Source organism: Plectropomus leopardus, chromosome 13 (genome assembly GCF_026936395.1).
Source record: "Plectropomus leopardus strain MGB_pleo_1.0 chromosome 13, ASM2693639v1, whole genome shotgun sequence".
NCBI lineage: Eukaryota > Metazoa > Chordata > Actinopteri > Perciformes > Serranidae > Plectropomus > Plectropomus leopardus.
This window is the reverse complement of record NC_142188.1, coordinates 27,357,501-27,383,498: the sequence shown is the minus strand read 5'-3', so window position 1 is coordinate 27,383,498 and position 25,998 is coordinate 27,357,501. Positions and strand designations below refer to the sequence as shown.

Sequence of the window (25,998 nt, the reverse complement as noted above, 5' to 3'; positions counted from 1 at the left end):
AAGTTATTTGTGCAGTAAGTGTAATATATTTGCGTAATATATTTTCAGTACTTTTTTATATAATGGTATCTTAGAATGGGAAAGTCATTTAATGCAAAGTGTTACCATCTTGCTTCTATTTTATCGGCATGTGTGTTGTTCAGAAAATTATGGGTTGTTCAAAACCTCACTTCAAAATTGCGAGGATGGGTAATTGATGCCCATGTAATGAATTCAATAAAACAATCATAGTAATTGAATTGGCAGGATATGCATAATAAACTTAGTACTTTGACATAGTAATCTCATTGTTTTCAATCATATGCCTGGCAAAACACAAGATTGAAGTTTGGTGCCACACAAGCACTGTGGAATAAGATTAGATGTGATAAGATCTAAGTGTCATCCACCAAGTGAGAAGGTTGTTTTGAACTTGAACATAGATAAATCTCATACATTTTTCACAGCTGCTGGGTTAATGTCCACCCATCTTCATTTTATAATAAAACAAGAGTTCATGGATTCACTTTTTAAAGTCACACAAACATATCTTCAAACGTGGCTGCTCTACAAGTGTTATCATGCTATGTGTGACCAAAATGTTCCATCTTCTGTGAGAGTGTTGGTGAGCAGATGCTGCAACATTAGGTCCAACATCGGTGTGCCGTTTCCCTCAAAATAGGCACTGGCATTTGATATCTTGTGCGGTGCATACTAAAAGGCATTTGTAGGCATTTGACGCAGCACTTTCTGTCAATATTGAACTTTGGACGTTGAAACCATTTCCCAAGCACTCGGTACAGTAACAGAAAGAAAGGAAGGGCATGTGTGCTTTGTGAAATGTTCTTTAGCAGTGTGCTGCTGCGGGTGTGTGGCAGACGCAATAACCCCGACGGTGTTTGAGGAGCTGATAGCAGGAAGATATATGTCATGTCCCCTTGCTTCTAGACTGTTGTGTACCCAGCCTCTATCACTGACAAACATAAGGCTCCACATGCTCTTATCTGGGCCTGCCACAAGCAGCCAGCTGCCCCTGCAATGCAGTGTTTCACAAATAGATGTGGGGGACACATTTCAATCCAGCCTGACCTTTTTATTGGCTCTCACACAACCTTCTTGTTTTACTCTTTTCTGGTTGGTTTTTGTTGTCAAGATTGCTGACCCTGTTGCTCTCTGTTTGAATGGGTATACAAATATGTGTTGTATGTGTATGTATGAATAGGATAATAATGACTGATCCCATAGCCATGATTTGATTCAGTTTTGGTATGGGGTGGTGTCAGTGGCTCCTTTAACACTGCCTGTTGAAGGCGAGAATATCGTGCCATTATGCCATCTTACTGTTCTATATAAAAGGTCTGATTGCGAATGCAAGAGATGGAGCCGAGGTAGATGTTTGTAAGCAGCCAAGAAAAGACAATGCGGATATTTACTGATATGGTCTCATACTGATCACAGGACTGTGGAAAAAAAGAAAGGCTAGTGTCTACAGGCTCTCTTAAGTCCTCAGAAGGAGTATTCATTAAAACAAAATAAAAAAATCAGAGCTCAAAGTTATTTTGATATACATACAAAGAGTCAATCAAACTATTTATATACACAAAGATGTTTTTCCTCATCATAATTTAATCTAGCAAAGAGGCAAGCCAATTTTTGTAAGATTACAATGCAGATCAAGGTCACAACAAGTGACATGTATCAAGCTAGGTGGTTCAGCTAGCAGGCTTGAGCTATTAAAATCACAAGCTGAAGACCATCCTCTTTACACTTTTCACCTCAAACGCTGAAATGTATTATAGACCTTTTTTCAGTGCTTCATAGCTTGTTGTACTGTCAGAATTAACAGACGGCACAATACAATTCCCAGAATATTCAAGACAAACATGTAAACATCAGACTTCCGTAGAAAGACGTTTTGGATTAATGAATTGTAATCTACCACTAACTGGTCATGTTGTTCTTAACTTTGGAAGCCAGCCACTCGTGGGCCAATCAAAGCGTCAACAAACGCCTTTTCCTGGACTCTTGTTCACATGTTAACATAATACAAAGGTCACAGTGCCCAGTGCTGTCAGTTGGAGATGTACACAAGTAGCTCGGGGTAGCCTGAGGTGTGTATTAGAGGTGGGAGGCTCCTGTGTTAGTTGACTCAGTAAACAAACATTAGTTACTTGTCAGTGACTTATACACAGCATAATTTGTTATTGCTGTTTTTAAAGAGACACTATTATTCAAGCTCAAGAGATCGTTATTGTCCCCCAAGGGGCAAATTCTTGTGCAGCCAGCAGAAGTGCATTATTATACAGTATACATACAGTTACACAATATACATGCAGTAACTACACAGTAAAAATGTTTTGTTGACACTGTCAACAAGGTGTTAAGATTGTGGGTCAAACTCATGCTCAGTAGCAGGAGTTTATAATGTTTTTCGATTGCACAATAATGTAAGGACACCCTGTTATTTTGTCCACCTCATGGAAAATAGAGAAAATGAACACATGTTTTCAGAGTCATTTTGGCAGCTGACACTCATCAATTTACCAAATGCCAAAGACTCATTTAACTAGAAGCTGACGTGAAAGGTACTAATCTTAGACTCTGAGTAGCTGGATACTATACTGTTCCAGGGTGGCAAACAGCCTGGATTTTTGTTAAACTGACACGGGCGAGACTAGTTTGTGACTGAGTGGAAGCAGTCAGACATGGAAAAGCCCCCCTCAGACCTGAACCTTCCTTTAAGATCTTTGTGGGACAGAATCCGGTGCTCCTGTGCCCTGCCTTTGTGCTGAGGAACCTCCAGTTTTCCCACAGTCACGTGACCGCCGCTGAGTGAAAGAGGCCTTTGTGGGGTGGCTTATGCGCCTCTTAAAGAACAGGAGCCTGACTTGTGAGACGATGAGAAAGTAGCTATGTTGTCACACTCATCTTTGTACACACAGTGTCAATCACACTGTCATCTTGTGTTACTTTAGAGCCCCCACCCCTGTGTTTGTGTAACTTTATGATATACATAGTTCTGCGCTTTCTTAGTTTGTCAGTATTACATCCTCAGCAGAGCTGGAACAGATGATGTTGGCCTAGCTTGCCTGGAAGGATCTACAGTCCTTCATTGCTGCACATTCTTTTGATCTCGGCAGCTTGAAGGTTTGTCAAAATAACTGGTGAAATAAAAAGGATAATAAACACTGCTGTTTGCCTGCCCTTGAAGTTTCAAAGCAGTCGGTTAGCATTAGGTGGATTAAAGCTCATTGTGGAAACAGCAAAGCCTCACTTGAGTTTGCCTGTTTAACATGTAAATAAGTGTTTGAGACGAGAGGTGACCTTGCTTCAGCGTAGTCCAGGCAAATCGCCATCATTAGAGCTCGTGTTCTTGAAGGACGTTTTCATGGAAACCTTCCACAGCTTGTTAGGCAGCCGAGGGTGTGTGTGTCAGGTGTGTTAGCATCTGTCAACATTATGTGTCTGATAGGGCTGCAACTAACAACTACTTTCATTGTTGTTTAGTCTGTAGATTATTTTCTTGATTGATCCATTAGTTGTTTGGTCCAGACAATGGTGAAAAATTTTGATCAGTGTTTCCCAAAAGCCAAGATGATATCTTAAAACTTATTGTTTTGTTGACAACCTAAAAATATTCAGTTTACTGTCAAGGAGTATTAAAGAAAAGAGTAATATTCACATTTAAGAAGCAGGAATTAGAATATCGACACTTTTTTAAAAAAAAAAGACTCAAACCGGGGTGCCTGGTGACTCAGTGGATAGAGTGGTGCCCCGTGTACAGAGGTTGTATCCTCGCCACAGTGGCTGCGGGTTTGATTCCACCCTCGACTCTTTCCTGCATGATGTGCCCCCCCCCCCGAAACTGTCCTGTCCATTAAAGGCATTAAAGCCAAAAAAAATCTTTAAAAAAAAATGACTCAAACCGATTAATCAACCACCTAATTAGTTGATGATTAATTCAATAGTTGACAACAAATCAGTGTATCTTTGCAGTTCTAGTGTCTATGTTTTTCTTGTGTTAAAATCCTATGAATGCATTGTGAACACCTTGTATAATCACTAGCAAACATGTTTGCCTGGTAAGTCATCATTTAAGTCTGAGTTAGATTGTTATGAACGCTTGCTCTTTTAGATTTTTGTTTTCCATTTATAGGTTTACGAGGCAATTTTCACATTAAATTGTACCTAAATTCTCTGTATGCAGGAGACCATTTTGTACTTGTGCAGCACTGACGTACCTGCCCAAGTGTTCTGGTTAACAGGGTTGAGGCAACAACGAGCTGGAGATTAAGGTTTCGCACACACAGAGGATAGCATTTCAGTGCTGTTGTATTAGGTCCTGTCGTGCTGCGGGGCTGGGTTACAGGAATAAGAGCCACTGAATCCAAGGGAGCGCTGGGTTTTGTTCCCCACTGTCGTGCTCCTGTGGAGACATCTGTCCACTGTCCGACTCAGCTTCTCATCCTCATGTTTTATAGCTGCCTTGGTATAAATCTCTGCCTTTTTTTTTTAGATATTAGCCCCCCTGTGTAGGAAATAGCCACCGGATGCATATTGTCTTATCAGCATTTTCCATGTTTGCAGTGCAACAGAATGTGATAATTACATAATGTAGTGTCACACATCTTAGAATATGATGTAGACTCACCTGTTAGAAGCAAAGAGGAGGTGGCCAGTTACACGGTGAGCTCTATAAGGACAGTCGGCAGAAGTGTGAATGGAGGGTTAATGTTTCTGTCAGACTCAGATTCACCACGTGTCCGTCCTGGCCCTTCAGCTGGCCATGTCACCTGAGCGCCTCGACCCTAAAGCTCCTCTCCTGCATCGTCATGTTTTATTCAGCACCAGGGGAGTATTGGAAAATCATCCACTGCAGGCAGGCAGCAACATGAGCAAAAAACCCAAGTTGGCCGTCCACAGTCTTTTGTAGAGGAGCCAACTATACTCCCCATTGGCTCCAGTAACAGAGCATGCCTAGACCTCAGTATGATGATGACGGAAGGCCACAGATTTGGCATCCATTATTCAACTGTGGGAGCAGGGAGGTTAAAATATACATGGTGTGTATAATGGGGATTCAATAAGTTAATACTGACTAAATGTTGAAGTGCTGCTTGAGGTGGCCACCATGAAAAGTTTGCTGTAAAGTGACTAGAAAGTTCACTAACAACTCAAATTAACTTCCAGCTAAGCACGAGCGGTATCATGGTATCATGGTATCATGACATCATGGTATCATGGTATACCAGAGTGTTAAATCTTGACACTGGGATTTTAAATACTGTCAAAAATATTGACCCTCGTCTTTCTTTTAAATTAGTACTGGAGCGGCTGTATTAAGGGTGTTTTGTATGCATGTGCCTTGAAGGTTACGCCTGGGCCACACCGCATATATGAGCAGGGTGTTTACATTGGGAGCTGCAAAATGCTTTGTGACAACAACTAAAGGGATTCTGTCGACAGAACGTCATTACAGGGCTTTTATTTTGAAACAGAAGGGGAATGGTTGAGTAAAACAAATACATTTGCATTTCCTCATGTCTTTGACAGATACAACTGTTTTAAAAAGGGGCATAGAGTCAAAATAATTATCAAAAGAGCATTCTCACTTCTTTTTTTTCTTCTGAAAATTGCGTGCGTCACTCAGAAAAAAATAGTCGAGACTCCGTTTCTCTAGATATTCTGTAGCTGAGCAACAGCCTAGCTGTGCCTGAGCAGCGCTGCTCTCATTATCAGTGTGGCTGCTATAACTTAACAGTTTTGGTTAAAAAAAGAGAAACATGAATTCAGAAGTGGTATGGTTTTCTCTCTTTCTGTTTAATAAGGAAAATGGTTGACAGAAGGTGTGAAAAAAATACCACCCAAGCCTACTTCCAACGAGGCATCAAGCAGTAAAGTTTAAAGGTTCGCTGTGTAGTATTTAGGAGCATGTATAAACAGAAATTGGTGGATTGAATGTCAGTGAACAATAACTAGGAACTAAGACTTATGTCTTTGTTAAGTCAGAATGAGTTGTTGATACATACATTTGGAGCATGTCCTCTGCCATGTTGTTTCTACAGTAGTCCAGGAGGGACAAACCAAACACTGGCTTTAGATTGGGCCTTTCAGGTTTTCACATCGGCAGCTATAGTTCTCCTACAAGCTTGTCACACGGGAGAGGTTTCAGTTTGTTACAATATGCAACTTCACTGCAAGATACCACTAAATCCTACACACTAGACCTCTAACCCCTGGATTTAAACCATCTGCTGAGAAACCTTTGGGTGATATCACAGACATGCAGACATGTCCACATCTTACAGAGTACCCCAATAGATGGGTATTTGATGCACCAATGTACTGGAACAATGTGGGAAAGCTGGCAGGATATTTATGGTTTCGGGCTCATCAGTAAACCTATCAGACCTTTTCCTTACTTAGAAATGGATTTAAGGGTAATGGGACTTTCTGCGTTCTGGGAATGTGTTTAGCAATCATTATTTCTGATGTTCCTGATGTGGTAAGACACATTTCCTACTTCCTAGTGAGAATGAAAAGTCGGCAGGTTTCCTCCATTCTAGGCATTGCTGTTGTTAAAGACAGGAAATGGAACAGTAAACTCTAGATACATCTTATCAGGTCAGACACAGGCAGCTAGTTGTCTAAACCCTGTCAGAGGAGTGATACTGCCCTGTCTCTGGTACCTCTCAAGCTGCACAGGGCCAAGTTTTAGATCCACCTTGTGTGATTGTCATGGAATAGATAGACTTAGACCTCAGTTTAAATTTGTCTTAATGCAGAAGAAACTAACACGGTTTAAATATTTCTCTGCAAAGTATTTTCATGGAGATGATGTTGTATGCATGATGTTCCAAATTTCAATCTGCAAGACTTTTTTCCAGATTTATTAACATAAATGTCCTGAAGCGAACGACACCCAAAATGTACATAATCACAGCCTGTGAGAAAAGACCAAAGCTCTCTATTACAGTCTGCCTCCTCATTGAATTGATGCCAGGGGTTTATTTGAGGTGTGTGGAGTAATCATTGTTTCATTCATCCAGTGAAATGCCAACTGTTCAAGGTTCGGTGTAATTATGAAAATGAGAACATAAATGTCACGCGGACCGTCAGGCTGTAAATGGGTCGAAGGCAGCAGTCGGCCCCTGAACCAATTGATCTCCTAGCAACAAGCTCATTCCAGGCCTAGTTGAATGCGAATGCGGCTTTTCGGAAAATCTTGACATTTTGCATTTTAGCTGGTTATTTTTATTTTCATTTCAGCAATTATCACACTGTTGCTGCTTTTTATCAGATTCAATGGGAGCCCCTGGTCATAGTTTAGGACTGTGGCTGTGGTAAAGTGTCCTCACCTATGACTATTTTCATTAGTATATAGTGACTTAAATAGGTGTCACTGGTCTAGATTCTTGGACTGAGCATCATGCAGTGACACACAAGGGTAGTGAACCTTTCAGCCGGTTGCATGCCGCTGATTAATTATGGAAAAGCAATACAATGTCACAGTCAGAGATGTACTTTGGTAAGGTCAGGGAACTTGGATATCAAATTACCTCCCCCAGATGTTTGACAGACACAGAGCGGAGGAGGGTTAGTGGGGTGTATTGTTCACAAAAGGAGTCCATTTAATTGGAAGATAGTGTTGCGGACAGGCCAAACACTAATGGCTCCTTTCCTGTTAGTGAGGAGGCCTAAGTTTGAGGAGGCACACTCATCCTGCCTCATACCTCTTTTTAAACAGACCAACAGTTTACTCAGAAAGACTTTCGCTGTGTGTGGGAGAAGAGGAAGGAGGATGTGTTGGGATGCTTGTGGGCAGGAGGGGGGGTGTTAAAATATGGTTTGGCTTGAGGCCAGAACAAGGCATTTGTCTGGATGTCACACACAAGGGAGACTGTGTCCTCAGTTTGTCTGCAGAAAAGCCCCCTTGTGCTTTCGCTGCATATTCTAACTGTGGTTGATCAGAATATTGTGTGCACTTGCACAGGGATGCCCTGGTGAAATTTAGGTTTCAGCAGCAATGTGAATAATCCTGAAGACAGTGTCAGAAGAATATACCTCAAATCACTTAAAGGCAAAACAAGCAGCCAGGGGTTTCCCCCCACATTCATTTATTTGTGGCAGCATGCCACAATTAGAACATCTGTTGCTACGTATTGATTTTTTAAAAAAAATTTGGAGCCGGACTGTCATTGGATGTGCTGTTGGAAAATATATACGATTTGGTAGTTTCAAACCTTTATTTAAGACTCGGGAAATCATTGAGGGAGACCCTCATTTTCCAGTGATGCTGAGCATAAAACAAGACATTTAAAACATTCAATAAGCAATCGAATAACAGTTTAAAAGAGACAGAATCCTGTAAAACAACAAACAGTGATAGCAATGTAAATAGCTGAATGCAGTTAGCAACTTGCTGAAGTTGGCAAAAAAAGCAGATTTGCGTGCAAGTCAGTTACACTGCTGTACTAAACTCACATGTAACTGTGGCTCCTATACCTGGATATGACTTGTCGAATCATGTCGTCTGTGCACCGTTACACCGCTAATATTAAGTAAAAAGCAAGAAAAATGGTACACAAGTAAGGTGGTTGTCCTTGTTATACTGAACCAAAAAGGTATTGATTTTAGAAATGGTATCTGTCATTGTGATCCAAAATATAATACCCTGGAAATTCTTTGCCTTGTATCCAGATGGCAGGATGAAGGGCCCTTTTATTGGAGTGTGTGTGTGTGTGTGTGTGTGTGTGTGTGTGTGTGTGAGTGTGAGTGAGTGTGTATTGAACAGTTCCTGCCATGCTGTTGGAAAGGCTTGACAAGCTGTCAGTGCAACAGCTTGTTTGCCTATAGGGTTATGTATTGATCTTGGTTGATTTCATGCAGAATTACTGCCCCTGGACGGATGCTGTTTGTGTGTGTGTGTGTGTGTGTGTGTGTGTGTGTGTGTGTGTGTGTGTGTGGGTGTGTGTGTGTGTGTGTGTGTGTGTGTGTGTGTGTGTGTGTGTGTGTGTGTGTGTGTGTGTATATTTCATCTAGACCATTTAATCTGGAGTTATTTGAGAGAGTTTGATCACGACCTCTATCATTGTTCCCGTAATTGTGAAAAATTGCCTTGCCAACAGCTTTCTCAGAAAGAACTCCAAATAAGCCTGATCTAACTGACTGTTTGTTGCCAACTGTCTGCTTTTCAAAGGAGATATGACAGATTGAATTAGCCTTGCTTGCTTTTTTTCACACTCTCCAAACAAACACGTGCCTCAAGCGTTTCCACCAGCAGGTTGGTACAGTCCAGTTCGGAATGCATGTTTTTGTGTTTGCATCGTGAAAAGTTGTGGATGGTACTTTTAGTACCTCTGGAACCGTTCCCACTTTTGGTAACCACACTGCTTGGGGTGCCTGGCACACAGATCCGGAACTAAAAGGTGGAGCTATAACCCTGCAGCCTGGCAGAAATGATGAGTGAGAGGCTGCTGAACCGAATGCAGCAGGTGCGCACTCTGTTAGCTGGTTTTTGAGAGTAGCTGATCTGACACCAAATCCACACACAATAATTGTGCATATGCATACAGAACACCTCATGAGAGGAACCAATGAACCATGATCTATAAGAACCACCCTGCACTGTCTCAGTCAATCATGTTACACACACAATTGACAGAAGATACAGTCATATGCACTGACAAGGGCAGAGCTGAGCACATACATTTAAAATGAACAGGATATAACGTTCTAATTTGATGTTGGATATTTTGTAAATAATTTACGTTTAATGCAATACAGAAAAAAAAAATTTTAATGGTTATTAAGCAATTTTTGGAGGACCCGCTAACTAGAAATGTTGTTGTTTTTCAAACACGGAATTTGGGATCGTGTGTTGTGGTGTGTCATATTTTAGCTGGCTTCCCAGTTTGGCTGGTTGATTTGCCAGTGGGCAGGAGCTCTGCTTGGGTTTTCTCTCACTAGATCCAAAGGTATTATCACACCAGTTGGCTCTGGAATTGCAGAAGCCAATGTTTTTGTGTTGTCTGAAATCACATTATCAGTTGTCGTATGCTGTAACACAACTGCTCTGTTATTGTTTGTTAACATTTGAGGGGAATATGTGTAAAACTGTTGTGATGTTAAAATGTCGGACTCATTTAGGAAATCAATTTTTTTCCAGTCATCAGGGTTCATGTGTTTCCTGGTCTTCATCCCATCTGTGGTTGTGTGTGTTTGTTTTCAGGAGCTGTTGGGTGTGCTTCGCCACAGATGAGGACGACCGCACAGCAGAGTGGGTGCGTCCGTGTCGCTGCCGCGGCTCCACCAAGTGGGTTCACCAGGCCTGCCTGCAGCGCTGGGTGGACGAGAAGCAGCGGGGCAACAGCACGGCACGCGTGGCCTGCCCACAATGCAACGCAGAATACCTCATCGTCTTTCCCAAATTAGGTGGGTTGTATCACAAAATAATAAAACTAAGACTGAGGAGTTAAGATAGAGCCTTAAAAATGACATGACAACCATGAGGCGGCACGAGATGAGGTTTGTTTTCTTTTCGGGCCAAGCTGCTTTAATACTGATCAGCACAAGTGGTCAGAGCAAGCTTTCTGTGCTTGCAGAAATGATTAAGAAATGCTAAGGGAGTAAATATTCCTTAAGCTGTATTTTCCAAGGTCAAGTGTAGCTGCATATAGCTTCAGACTAGCTTCATGAGATAAAGTCAAATGTTCTTGGCTCCATCTTGTTTATGTAAGAGGCAGTTTTCAAAATTGGGATTAGGTAAAAAAAAAAAGTACAGTAATTTGTGTTGGATACTGACACTAAACAGCTTAACAGGGAACTCCACCAAATACATCAAAGTCTGTTTACAGGTCTCAGGGAATACTACTGCATATGTGAAAAAAATGTTTAAAGCCTTTTTGCCACTCCGGAGGCGATGTGTGGGTTTAAAGACTACAAGTGTAAAAATGAAAAATATATGGGGGTGTGGAGTTTGAAAAAAGTGAGGTTAACAAACCTCTGGAGCCCACCACTCATCTTTGCTTAAGCTAGAGGCCCTGAGGCTTCATAAGCTGCTACAAACACATCACGCTCAAATCTCAGGCCAAACCTTTGGCAGCCAGGATGTATTTTTGGTAATGTAGGCAAGCGGTTTTGACAAGGAACAAGCATACATCAGGGAAAAAAGGCAATATCTCTGGTTATGCTGCATCAGTGTTAATATTTTTTTCATTTAAATGGTGTTTTTGCGACTGACAATGTCATAGGAGTGCAATGTTAAATCTGTGGAGTACTCTTTTAAAGTTTCAACATGTAATTCTGAAGAAAGATAATTTGACTCTCACTCCCAGGTTGTCAAAAACAGACAACCTTGGGTTGATAGTTGGACTGAACCACAAAGCCCAAGCGTCAATATTTGACAATCTGGGAATGAGACTCAGCAGTCAGTTGTCTTTCTCCAGAATTACATACTGCACCTTTAAGTGTGCGATGGACAGTTTAACTATCAACATGGTGCAAAAAGATTGCCTGTCTTCTGGTTTGCAGCATAGCACCAAGATGGATTGAAAAACTGCCAAAAAGTTTCCAGCTTGTAATTCTGAATTTGATTTGTTGTACTGTCAAAATGTCATGACAACTCTCACTTTCCACCAGTTGTCAACAATGAAGCAGCAATATAGAGCAGATTTCCACGTAAACAGGCTGCTGAAGCTCGACTGTGAGGGTGCTGCCTCCTGTAACTGTACCCAGAGCTCTGAGAGCTATTCAGTTTGTCTTGCCTGAGTGCATGTTTATTTACTCCGGAGCCAGCATAGGTTCTGTGGAGATCTGGGTAAATATTTCCTTTCAGCCTGATGAGGAACAGAAGGGTGCTCACTTGTTAAATGGCCCAGCTTCTGTCTGATTGACCAGCAGCAGTTTAGAGAAGTGGCTGCTTCAATTATCCTGACACGTCAGAGTGACGAGGGCATCGAGTGACAAGGGCATCAATTGCTCCCAAACACCAGCTATGACTCACTTAGTGAACATACACCACACACCACCATGCTTATTTATCCCAAACCTCCTCACTTTTCAGTTTCTCTGACTCAGATCCTTTCATACCGCCCATGCTGTTTGTTACACAGCATTTTGCAGTGACAGTAAATTATTGTAGTCACACCAAAAAGGATAGCTTTATCATTTTGTTGGAGTTTTACAGCCAAATGTCAGAACCTGGACACATACAAGGTTAATAGTGCCCAGTTGTTACTGGGTTACCCACCAGCCACTGGGCCACTGCCAGATGAACCTCAAAGAGAGAGAAGTTGCAATTTGAGACAGTAGCTGGCCCCAAGACAATGCTAGTCTGCAGGAGGCCCAGCCTGGCTGGTAAACAGGTTCATGTATATTTATAGTGTCCAAGGCTGTGCTGTCAGTCACTTTGGTGCTTTAAGCAGAAGGTTCAGCTCAGCTTCTTTAAACACTTCCTCCTCCTCAGTAAATTACGTCTGTATCTCCCTCTGAGAGCTGATTATTGGCACTTGGCTGCTTGCTGCATGTTTGCGAATGTGTCTGTCAGGGCCTTTCCTTTTTGTATTTAAGGTTGTGTTAATTGGCACACAGGTCCCAATAGGACTGTTAATTAGTGCTGTATCAACCCTTACATGCAGAAATAAAATAACAGCCAGTCGTGCATTCCAATAACACATTTAATGAGTTAAATGTGTTATAATAATAATTAAAAGAAATATCGCATTTAATGGCTCACAAATTCAAAAATGGCTTAATATTACATTACAAAAAATAACATTGTGTGTATTTGTATGCAGTAATATGGGGCAGTTGACAAGTAATAAAATAAGGTTGGCTGTAAAATCTGATAGAAATCAAAGCATGTCTGAAAGAGATGTTGCAAAACTACTAACTTAAGGTATGGAGATTTTTTTTAACTCTTAACTTCAATTTACATTTCAGTAATAAGATTTACAGTGTTCTATGTAAGGAGGTTGGTGGTTTAAACAACTCAGGGTGATCATTATTTTGCACACCCAGTGTTTTTGTTGTGGGTGAAGAATAACTCTGTTGCTTACGCATTCATCAATGTATAGCAGGGAGAGAAAACACAAGAATGGCTATTGATTCAGTGAAATTGAAGTGAAGCCATGCCTGACTGGTTGCCAGGCAACATGGTAAAATGAAGTCTGTACTTAAGGCTGTATGAAAACAAATCTCTCACAGTCAGGCATACACTGGATATTCATGTACCTTTTCCTCCTACTCTTTGTGTGGTTTTATGCCTCCACGCTGGAGATAGCTGTGGTCGGAGGCATTATGTTTTCAGGCTGTCCGTCCATCCACCACAAATTTTCCCTTGCACTCAAGCATGAACTGATGAGATTTTGGGGGTCATAGGCCAAAGGTCAAGGTCAGTGTGACCTTATCTGTCTCATCCTTGTGAATGTGATATCTCAAGAACGCCTTGAAGGAAGTTCTGTCAAATTTGGCAAGTCAAGGTGACTGTGACCATGCATTTGTCTAATTCTTGTGAATGTAACATGGCAGGCATCCACTTTAAGTCAAGGATGAACTGATAAGAATTTGGTGGTCAAAGGTCATGATGTCTTTTGTCTTTCGCATTTTAATAAAGGTGATATCTCAAGAACACCTAAAGGTAATTTCTTCAAATATGGCACAAACATCCACTTTGATGTTTGTGCCATGAACTGATCAGACTTTGGTGATCAACAGTCAAAGGACATTGTGACCTTGTTTCTGTCTCATTTTATGAATATGATATACTAAGTAGGCCTTGAGGGAATTTCCTCAAGTTTGACACAAACATCTGCTTGGACTCAGGAGTTAACTGATTAGAATCTGGTGGTTGAAGGTCAAAGGTCGCGGTGACTTTACAAAAGATGTTTCTGTCCATAACTAAAGAATTTATACTCTAATTAAGAAAAATTAACACAGATTTCTAATAGGATAAAAATGATAAAGTGATGACTGTTAAATCCAAATGTTCAAAAGTCAGCCTCACTGACTTTTGAACTTATGTTTCGCAAAATTACTTTTCTTGCCATTACTCAATATGCCAGGAATCAAAGAGGAGGCATTTGGTCAGATACTGAGTTGGTGAAGCCAATCTTGAGTGTCCACCTTGAAACTGTGTTGATTGTAGAGATCCTCTGTGCTGCTGGGTCGAAAATGTGTGTAAAGCATCTATGTTTTCAGACATGGATGTAAACTATAACTGCAAGTTGAGGGCTTCGCAGAGGCATACAACCACAAAGCAGTAATTCTAGTTTTAAAAAAATAGATTACTGTGAAGAAATCAACAATAACTATTCTAGAGGACTGAACAAATTTAGCTTCTATTTTTGTACGTATTCTCTAGGTTAATATTCACACTCAAGATACATTTAATGTAAATCTATTTTAGTCCCATCTGAGAGAACTCCTCTGACTACACAAACATGTGTGTGCTACCTAATGCTAGAGTCTCACTCACATGTTCTAGTTCAAAGAGACAAATGAGTCTCTGTTTCACACAGCAGCTTTTAAACTCATGATTTAGACACAATGCATCAGTGTTTTCTCACAGTGTGCCAGATACAGTAATTATGTTGTTATTGTTAGCCAGCTCTTTTTTTTATAACAGCCAGTGAGGATTTGTGGCCCAGAAGGTAAAATGTTTACCCTCAAGCTCATCAGCTCCCGACGCCCACTCCTAAGTTTGTGTTCCCTTGTCATGTTTTCAAATGCTCAAGCGGTTTGGCCAGCAGCAATAGAGCATCACGATGGATAGGCCTGTGGTTTATTTTGAAAGGGAGCTTCCTCTTTACAGTGGCTGATCTGCTGACTGATGGTGCCCTCAGAAATGATGCAGCAGGCTTGCTAACATCATTTCATAGCTCTTTTATTGAGGACTTTGTGTAAGCATCCAGAGGCTTGTGTTACCTTTGATTTAGCCATGTGGGTAACTTTCTTTGGTTTCTCTTCAGTTTAGATGACAGATTGTGTGGATGCGTGGGAGGAGGCGTCATGTTTAACTGGCTGACTAAGAGAAAATTCAGTTTTTAAGTGATATAAGGTGTCTAGTAAGATTGAGGCGCTTCCACTGGGGAAAAAAGACATATGCATTGCATCTAAATAAACTTTTGTTTTGTAAGGCTTCATGTGTGAGGGTAGTAGAGCTGTGCATTATATCACCATACCATGAGCAGTTGTAAGTAAATTGTGCTCAAAGTACTTGATGCTGCTATGAGCAACTTCTACAAAGGAACAGAGAAAACTCTAAATGCTGCATTTCTACTGCATGATACAGCAAGGCTCTACTCAGTTCAACTTGCTCCCTTTTTTGTTGTCCAATGTCAAAAGTTGTGGATAGTACCTAGTATTTTTTCATCACCTCAGTTGAGGTTCCAAGTGAGGTTAGACAGTTATAGAGGGTGCAGTAAAACACTGCAGACCACTGATTGGTCAGAGAGAATCATCATTTGCGCACCACCCAAGCTTGATTTTTACAAGGTAATAATTAACCCTAAAACCAAAATGGGGTCTGAGGAGCGCAGTTTTGGTTTGATGAATAATTCTGATGGATGGCAGAGTTGCTGCAAACTGCATGATTCCAGTGTCAGTTTTTCAGATTTTTGTAAACCATTGGATTGCGTAGATTTGTTAGTGAGCTGATTGGATCCCTGTTAACTTGCTCATTACCTTATTGAAAACACTGATGTGACAAGGCACATTACCTACAGCAGCTGACTGATTATGACTCAGTCTAAGCGACTTCGGAATCCTGTGGATGGCCTCTGACTTTACTCAGACTTTGAAGTTTTAGCACAAAAATGCTTTGCCTATAACTGTTAGACCAAAAATGTAGGACTATTTATTTTTCGGAGTGTTAGCCTCAGAACGTTTTGTGAATAAGCCTCAGATACAGACAGCTGACCTTGTTTTCTATCCATAGAGTACCCCATTAATGAGTTCTAGAAGCTGCAAATAAATTAGCATTTCGAGCACCTTCGGTTCCCTCGTCTTAAAGTCAGCAGATTTTTTTGAATGATTTTTGGTTAGATGCCTTAAATAATGTTTATGGTTAACACAAGACTTTCATGTTTTGTTCTACGACAATACAACTAAAATACGTTAGTAAAAACCCGATTCATAAACTCTGAAGTTTGTTTGTGTCTTAATAAAGGCGCTTGCTAACAAGTAGCTTAATGAGACTACAGTACATCATCAAGCTGAGCTGCGCCGAACATGTCTTGCCAGCCAAGTTGTGTAGTTTTTTATAGCCTAACATTAGCCTTTACTTCTGGTGATTTTACATTTATGCATTAAAAATCCTGAAAGTGGCATTCCTATATAAAGATTGTCTTGTCAAACAAAAATTGCAAGTATCACTGTAACATTTGTTTACAACACAGCTTATTTTCTGCATTGACCCCAAATCCAATGGAAAAATCCCATAGGCTTTTTGACGAGGAAACCAGGGACACGCTAACTTCCAGGTTGGCCTACAGAAAAATGTCTTCCCTGGGGCAATATATTTCCTCTTTTCTGTGTTTTGTAAGGATGGATGTTTCATTTTTATTTAATTGCTAAAACCATAACCATTGAAGTCACATGATTTCTAGCCACTATGTTCTGAACACTAAAAAGGCAACTTTGCCATCTATTAACTGAGTGTCAGGACAGGAAGTCGAGCACCGGTTGGTTTTATGCACAGCGCCTGTTGAGTTTACCTGAGAGGCTCTTCATCCACAGGGAAAAGTGTCTTTTTCCTAATCCCATTAGCTAGTGTCAGACGGCGAGGGAGCCATGTGGGGATACTAGATGTGTCTGGGAGAGGGGAGTGAGAGTGAAATTGGGTCACGGGGGGAGCTGACAGAGCAGCTCATCAAAGGCCGATGGAGCAGAGAGGAGATGAGTGGAGTAACGCTGCCGCTCTGCTGATGAATCCTCAAAATCACAGCTGTCCTCCAGTGTTTCCCTGTGACTTAAACATCATGTCACACATCATTAGAACTCAGGTGTGTGATGGTGATGTTTGGAGATTGTGAAGTACAGGATGTGCCTCAGACTGGATCCTTTCCAGCAGAGCACCACATGCAAAAGTTGCATGCTGATTTGCATGTCAGCTTTGGGTCAAGCTGCATTTGCACAGAACTGAGGCCCGTTACTTGGATGATCAAGTTGGTGGGTTTACCACATTGAGTATGTTTACATGCACAAAATAGTCCAGTTTTTGCCTGTTTCCTGAAAAGGACAATATTCCTAATAAGCTGTTTATATGGCTTATGAATGAAAATGAATATTCTATTTACACTCCCCTTTACATGCAGCCGCATGCACTCTGATTAACGTGCCCTAACATTACGCCAAAATATGGAAAAGTAGAATTGCCAGAGCCAATTGTCATTTTCTTTCTTTTCATCAAAATGGATTTTTTGCACTGCGCTCTACTCCCTTAATGGTGTTGGACTTTTTGGATCATCCTAATTCTTTCATTCTTTCAACCACCTTCTTGAAGGTTCAGCGCTGCGATATTTTTGCATGCATGTGTGAGAACAGCTAGAAGGAAATCCTTCTGGCTGTTCAATCTCTCCGTTGCACCTTTTGTGCATACATTCTGTATCCTATATATTTATTTTTTATTTTATATTTTTGTATTGCTTTTTTATGTTTTTATCTTGTGTCTTATTCGCTTTAAATGGACAGATGTTAAGTATTTTACACCAAAACACAGAGTCAAATTCCTTTTATATGTAAATGTACTTGGCAATAAAACCCGATTCTGATTCTGATATCCAAAAACCTTGACATCCAAGTTTGTCATATTCTTCAAAAGCAGGTGTTTTTCTTCTTTTCATAAGAAATGGGGGGTTTCCTGCATGCATCTGCAAACTGTGAGTTTGCTGACAACATATCCACGATAACACATAGATCCGCCCATAAATAGACAAGAGGCCGTGTGTCGCAAACTGCAGTTAAAACCCCAATTGAGACACCTATACCGAAATGGCTGTATATGTGTCCAAACAATGCCCCTAAAACCCAAATAATGCCGATATTCCCACATTTCTTTATCAGAAAGTGCTAAATTCAGAAAACAGCTTAATGTGGAATATTTATACAGAATATGCTGTTCACATGACCCACATAAAATTCAGAATATTGTTATATTATGAATAAGCCAGTGTGACTTTTTTTAGTTAAATTTACATCACTTTGCTGTAATTGTTTTTATGTACATTCTACAACAGTCTACATCATATTCACTGTATTCTGCTTTCAGTAGTTACGCAGGCAGATGGGAACTTAAAGGGCTTTATTACATCTTGTTTCATGCTTAATAAATAAGACGACTGTTTTTATTAAATGCAGCAGAGTAAATCTCTCCACCTCTCTGCTGCGATTTTTTTTTGTACCGTCCGAGTTCCTGTCTCTAGCTGCAGGATACTGTGGGCATTAGTGCACTTCAAAGTGAGCCGGAGGAGTACAGCGTTGTCTGTTTTGCTGCGTCATTGCTGCAGTGTTCCTCTCCCATTTTTTAAAATTCTTTATTATAGTTTCACAAACTTACTGCTACCTTATATCTATGACAAACGGTTGCTCCTTGTGTATCTTGTTTAGGTCAAAACTTTAAAGCTCAGACATATATTCTTCCTTTTGCATATCATTTTAGTGGCTTGGCTTCACAAGCCATGGTATTTGCTGCAGCTTTAATTAGCCCTCAGAATAATAGCAATTTCACAGCTTGGTGACAACACTGGGATGACAGCTTTCAATTTGGGTGATGGAGGCAAAGCTGCGGACAGGTAGAGACAGGGAGCACTGTTGGGAAGTTGCCACAGTAGTCATTTTCTCAGGGTTGCTGCTGAGGCCAGCTCATTTCTAGAGGCTTGACAGGCATTACTCAAGCTCGGCTCCCAGGTTGGGACCCCTGCCTGCCGCCGGATCAGATGGGGGGGTCGATTTGGAGCCATAGATCACCTTTTCTATTAACCTAGATTATGATTATTTTCTCTGACTTGTGGCACAGGGAGATGCAGAAACTAGCAACACTGCAGCCCACACAGAGTAGAGTAGCTTTCTGCTGTTCTGGCCCCATTCCCACCAGCACCTGCCGCAGAGCCAAAGCCAGCCTATCATGCTAATTTGGCCAGCGATATAACTCGGAGGACGCCGTGTCCTTGCTTCTTCTCCTTTAGAGAGAGTAAACAAGCCAGCTGGAACAGTGTGCCAGCATGCGTGCCCACTACTGAGGAATTGCAGTTGCACTTTTTGCCTCTCTCCTTCACCCCCCTCCACCCCCTCCTTTTTAATTATCTTAATTATGGAATCTGCTGCCAGTGGCTGAAATGAATTGCTAAGCTCTCCATCCTGCCAGCAGCCATTAAGGGCGACCCAGTTCCCTTCGGCCGCGATGGCGTAATGCTTAGGCAGGGAGAAAACGGAAGAGATTCCAACACTGTCATCAAAATATGCCATATTAATGCACTCGAGCGATGTGAGATCAATCCGGTCGGCAAACACAGGTGCAGTAAAAATGAGCTCTGGAAAGCATCAGAGGGCTGGCAGTGGACTAGAGAGCTTCTGTGTTTATAACTACTTTAGAAATAAAAGTGTGATATTTCTGTCGCGTGTTAAGCAGCTTTAAAAGTGCCAAATGCTGCTCGCTTGCTTTGGGATCTTTCCTCAACAAGTGGCCAGGAGCCCTGCTGTCTAAAGAGAGAGACTTTTAGCTTTGGCTGCTTAAAATGCTACACCGGCCTGTGCTCCAGACTCTTTAATAGAGTGAATGTACTCAGCTGCAGAAATAGGTGTACAACTAACAGTGGCTGAATTGTAGACAACTTGCGGCAAGTACTTATGGGTAACAGCCTCACGGTGGCCTGGCTGTACAAACAGCTTAATAAAGTCTGTCTTATGTCCCAACTGTAAAAACCCATAACCCCAAAATAACCACAGAGAGGGTTATTTTAGAAAGCTGCTGCTCTTTTTACACTCATTGGCTAATGTAAATGTTGTAGTTCCAGTTCTGTCTTTGATTTCCTCTGCAGGCTCATGAAAATCCGCTCAGGTGTTTGCATTAAATCTGTCCACGTTTTAAATGATGACTCGGAGATAGGAGGGCAGCTCTGCCAGTGATCCCCCTGCCAAAAGCCTGTAACCCACTGCAGCACAGTCGTCCTTAACTTTATGTGACGGAAGCTCTTTGTGCTACAAGGTCGATTTGTATTTTACTTGCTGTACATCAGCCTCGCAGCGCAAACGAATAGGATGATATATTTATCAATCTGCTGCTGACGTGGCCAGAGGGGAAAGTGTTCTTGAACCAAGTCCTGCTTTCACAAGGAGCAGTGACTCAGCACTGTTTTAATGCCACTTCACAGCTTTATTTCACAACTAGACAAGACAAGTGCCAAGATCACTGTTTTAAAAATAAGGTTATAAATGTCAGCCTTCTCAAGAGACAAGCATGTTTCGAACGCCTGTAGAAGTGACCTTTCAACCACTTATGAAAATGTGAAAAATGGTGATACATCTCTAGTTTTCTAATAATCATCATCAAATGGGTGGAAAAGGTTTCAACGGCTAAATTAAAACTAAACTGATTCTACCAGATTATATGTGTTTCTGGGCTGGACGATGGGGAGAAAATTAATTTCACCATATCTTTAACCAGATACCTCAATATTGATATTGCAACAATGTTGTAGGGGGGAAAAAAGGAGACAGGTGTGCTCAGTGTGTCGAGTTAATAGCAGTAAAGCGAGGTACTCTGTGGTGGGTTAAAAACTAGCTTACCTACACGTGCAGGAGTGGTCTTTTGGAATAGTCACGGGTACTCTTGTGTTGGAGAGAAAAAATAAGTAGTAAAGAGTAGAACAGATAAAAAGGCAGATGCTTTTCAGCACGGAGGCCTTCATCAGGGCGATGTGGGTGACAGTGTTGTAGGGTTGACTATTAGTGTTTTCACAAAATATTTACACAGTAAGAATTTTTGGAAATAATCCTAAAAAATGTCAATATATTGACTAAGTAGGTAAAGGCAGATAATAGTACAGTCTGGTAAGTACAGAGAATAAATCAATTCAGCCTTTAAAATCAGGAAACAATAACAATATTACAAAAAAACTATATCAACGCTCACAGTATTAATGTACTGTATGTGAGTTTAATGGCTCGTAAAATTCACCATTCAATTCACTACGAGACAGCAGTGTCACCGTTTGGTATGTTTTCAATACAGCAAAAATGTAGACATTTTATTGTATAGTCATGTGATTTTAATTCATTTATAATTTATTAACAAAAAAAAACCCAAAAAGAAACAATTATGTCTCTGAAATGCTGTAGAAATTTCATTTTTTGAATCTTTATTTTTAATGCGTTAACTAAATCAGTATTTTCTTAAAATTATTACTGGAAGGGGCTCGTGAAGAAAGGGGCAGCAGACTTTCCCTTTTCTTTTTTCCTGTTTTATCATTCTGTGTCCCCCCTCTCTAAAGTTTTTTTTAAGAGTTTTTTTCGGGGCCCTCAACGCAGTGCAGGTGGAACTCTTCGTGAGGTTTTTTTTTCCTCAGCAGTAGTTTGTGAAGTTTGAGTCACAGAGGGGATAATTGATTGCATTTACTCTGTAGTTTTCCCACCGTGTGCTTCTGGTCATGGATGCTATCAGAGGCCAAAGTTAGCATTTCTGGCCTTTTCCTTACATTTGAGTATACACTCGAGTAACCCCAGCCAAACTTGTTATCCCAGACAACTTTTTGTTTGTCGAACGCACTCGTCAGTTCTCATCTTTAAAGCCTCTTTTCTGTAACATTAAAAGTCAAACATACTGTTTGAAAATAAAAAAGTATGTAGGCTAAATAAGAAAACATAGTAAAATAAAACAATGATAAATCAACTGTTTTTATCTGTCGCTGTCTCAAATCAAGGACTCACTGTTCCAAAAATAACAAGTCATTAAGTGGGTAAATGCGCAGCCACTGTCATTGTAAACTGCATATTTGCACAAGCTTTGCATGTCTATAAACAGTAAGTTATTAAACAGAAATCTGTCAAATGAAGTTCCCCAAACTGTTCCTACTTTGGCAGAAAATGTTTTTATTTAGGACAACACTGATTATAGTAAGAAGGTGGTTTATAAAATAGTTTTGTCAGGGTCTTTACATCAGATGTGCTGTGGCTCTTGATGTTTGTTTACAGAGTTGCACTGCATCACACATAAACCGGTAGCGTGTTTGGTGCTTGGTCTCTCTGGCAGCGTCCCCACCCCTCTCTCCTCCCACTGACTCCTGGGCTAGTTATTAATAGGATGTGGATGGGTCTGTCTGAGTGAGGAAATCAGGTTGCCTTCCTGTAAATATTGCATGATTTCCCTCGAGTCAGCCTGGAATGCCAGAGAGGAGGATGCAGAAGAGAATTTTTAAGTTTTTTTTCCCTAAGTTTTGCTCCTGATGTCAGACAGGGACTTGGGTGCTCTAAAGTCAAGTTTGGACTTCAGATTAATCCGTAATACATGTTTGAGTTTCCGCTTAGTTATTTTTAATCAAGCTGGCTGAGAAGCTCCTCCTTGTCTGTCAGTCAGTACAGTGTAGTCAGTGTGCACCATACCTGAGCTGCCTTAAGCTTTCTCTTACTTTCACGCCTGCATTATTGTCATTTTTTCTTGTTGTTTCACTGTGAGGCTGCCTGAGCACATGATGTTTATTCAGTGTGAGCTTCCTCGTGTCTTTAGTGCTTTTTCTGTTATTATAATGCAGCCAATTCAGCCTGCAGGCAGAAAAGTAACTCTAACACAAGAGCAGGATGTGCAAGCTGATGGCTGGTGCCTCTGTTTGTATATGTATGAGACATATATATGTGTGGAGTTTGCTTTTCTGGTTCCAATGTTTGTTTCACCTGCTGGAGTCTCATGACCCCTGCTGTACACTCACACACTTGTTCATTGGCACTGTAACACAAAGTTGTATGAATGTTTACCAGTGACAGAGTGAGCATGTGTGTATAACTCTTTGCACTGATTCACTAGGATTAAATACTAAAAAGTGAATAAAAATAGTCCATCAGATATTTTCATAATATTTCTAATGAAATACAGAAGTATCTGGTGGCATACGGGGCTGCAGTGATACACACTATATACATTTGCTCATCTGCGGTATTAAGAAAACTGCAACTGAATGGAATATCTCGCCTTTATTTGAGTTATTTTTAAAGGGAGATTTTTTTATTTTTTTTTACAAATACTTCCATTAAAAGAAAATGTTTTAAGTTTCAGTTATAATTATAAAACATTTGTTAACACACCCAAAAAACTCAAAGAACAATGCTGTAATACCTTCATACTGTAACACGACAAGACTTCGTGAAACAGTTGTGCTGTGAAATGTTATACTATTGCACAAGTATGTGTATCAATATTGTTGGTTTATGTCGTTGTCGGTTTATGTTATGTGTTTCCAAAATTACTATCAGCTGATATATTACCAGAATTTCTAAAAAATTCCCAAATATCAATATAAGACAAAAAACATACAGTATCAACCATTCTACACTCCAGATCATGGTAAGAATTAGTAAGAACTTCAGAATAAGAGTTTTGTGTGTTAATGTGGTCTCAGACTCAGCTGTTTGTCCCCATCAGGTCCTGTGGTGTACGTGCTAGACCTGGCTGACCGGCTCATCTCTAAGGCCGGCCCCTTCGCTGCCGCTGGCATCATGGTGGGCTCCATCTACTGGACCGCGGTCACCTACGGAGCTGTCACTGTCATGCAGGTGAGACCGATGATCCCTTCGGTGAGGTTTAGTTTATAATGCGTCTGCTCAGTCAAGTTCAGGTCCTGACTTTGATTTAATTTGCCACAAACAGGTTCAATCATAGTTTACTCAGAAGCCGTTTTGCAAGTATGCAGGTATTTATATGTGGACATTGTCCATTTTACAGAACTGCTCATAATGTGCATGTGGATAGGTATAGTACTTGTCAAGTCACAACAGCTTTTTGTGCTTCTCCTGTCAGGGCTTTGACTTTTTTTTTTTTTTTGTCCCAAAGTTTCCTAGAATACAATTTAAATTGTCCCAAAAATGCTGGCTCTCCCATTCTAAAATGAATTTTTCTACAATAACATTATTTCTGTATTACAAGTGATGTGTGGCTTCATAATTTTGGAAATGATTTAATTGTACATAAGCTTACATTTTATTTAAAAAATGCTGTGTACACATATTCATGATTTCTTTGTATTGCGTGCTTTCCGTTCATAAATCAACAGTTTTTCAGTCAGTCAGTTTTTCAGTTAAATCTGCAGACTTTATGATACCAGTCTTTATTTCATTTGTAAACACTGTGAACGTTCAACTGCATGTGTGCTCTCGTGAGAAGACCACCTGTCTCTTGTGCTCCATTGAGAGAGACAGAATGTGACAGACAGAGAGAGAGCATGATTGGACTTTGTCCCGGTCTGTGTTTTTGTCTCCTCTGCGGTATGTTTTGCTGTTTAGGCTGCTGGTGACACCAGAAAGCTTAAAATCCCAACACTGCTTTGTGACGCAGTTATAATTGCGGCTTTCAGTTGTGACTGCGGTTGTTCATCTTGTTGCTGTGTGTGTTTTTGTTTGTGTGTGTGTGTGTGTGTGTGTGTGTGTGTGTGTATGTGTGTGTACCATTGTACATTGACAATTTGATAAGAATAATTTTATGGTTTAATTGCAGTTGTATTTTTTCATGCTTCAGTCCCTTGACTATCCAAAAATGTACTTTTTATCATCCCCAATGATTTTTTTTCCCGTCCCTGAGACAAAGGGACACCCTTAAGTTAAAGCCTTGCCTCCACTGCTCCGTTCTGTGATTCTTTCTTTCTCATTAATAAGTAAAAGTCAGCCAGTTTGACACCTCTGCAGTAGTTTTCCACTCTGACCGTCCCCTCTGCTCTCCAGGTGGTTGGCCATAAGGAGGGCCTGGACGTTATGGAGCGGGCCGACCCTCTGTTCCTGCTCATCGGCCTGCCCACCATCCCTGTCATGCTCATCCTCGGCAAGATGATCCGCTGGGAGGACTATGTCCTACGCCTGTGGAGGAAGTACTCTAACAAACTGCAGATCCTCAACAGCATCTTCCCAGGTCAGGACACACACTGGTGAATCACTCAGAAATGTATAAATTCATTTTTTTTGCTTTTACTGTCAGAAATCTAGAGCTTTGACCCTAATCAAATGCTGCTCTCATTGGGAGTTGATGTGGATAAGAGCTATAATATATTCAGCAGCATTGTGTTACTGCAGCTAGAGCACAGCTTCTGCTGCTGGAGAAAATGGTAAATTCATAAGCTGGAAATTCAGATGCACAAATAAATATGTCCTCACAGTACAGGAGACACTCACAGTATCATAAATACATTTAAGAAGCAGTGCTGGTGTCAGTTTATTAGGTGTGTTTTATTCATTTTGAGATGTCACACAGTGAGTTTGTGGACGCTGCCGCCTGTTCATCCGTCACAGGACCCCTCACTGCCACTGGTTTGTGCTCATTTCGTCAGAGCTGTGAATAAGACTCGGCCTGTCAGACCAGCTGTACTCTCAGCCACGAATACAATCATGTATGTTTCAACTGGCTCCCTGCTGCCTCTCCGTGCGTCTCTGCAGGGATTGGCTGCCCAGTTCCTCGTATCCCGGCAGAGGCCAGCCCCCTGGCAGACCACGTATCGGCCACACGGATCCTGTGCGGCGCTCTGGTCTTCCCCACCATCGCCACCATCGTGGGGAAGCTCATGTTCAGCAGCGTCAACTCCAACCTGCAGAGGACCATCCTGGTGGGTACAACAGGATCGTCCTCATGCATCCAGTACAGGAAATAAATAAGTCACAGTGTTACATTAAAGAATCCAGTGTTACCTGGTGCTGTTTAGAAGATTCATTATAATTCATCATAATAATGAACTCTGTAGGAGTTCATGTTAGTTAAATGCTACTTTCTGCGTTCTCCCCTTGTTTTGTCTCTTCTGAATCAGAGGGAACACAGCAGCAATGCTAGTTTTT

At 40.9% G+C, this 25,998-nt stretch overlaps 1 protein-coding gene across 1 annotated transcript in view; it reads left to right on the top strand.

Moving 5' to 3' along the window:
* Window positions 1-25,998, top strand: part of marchf5 (membrane-associated ring finger (C3HC4) 5) — a 33,612-nt gene that overhangs the window by 3,225 nt on the left and 4,389 nt on the right. Inside the window, exons 2-5 of the mRNA XM_042502454.2 lie at window positions 10,211-10,413; window positions 23,609-23,739; window positions 24,901-25,084; window positions 25,606-25,772. Coding sequence (XP_042358388.1) covers window positions 10,211-10,413; window positions 23,609-23,739; window positions 24,901-25,084; window positions 25,606-25,772 — 685 coding nt within the window. The remainder of the gene's footprint in view (window positions 1-10,210; window positions 10,414-23,608; window positions 23,740-24,900; window positions 25,085-25,605; window positions 25,773-25,998) is intronic.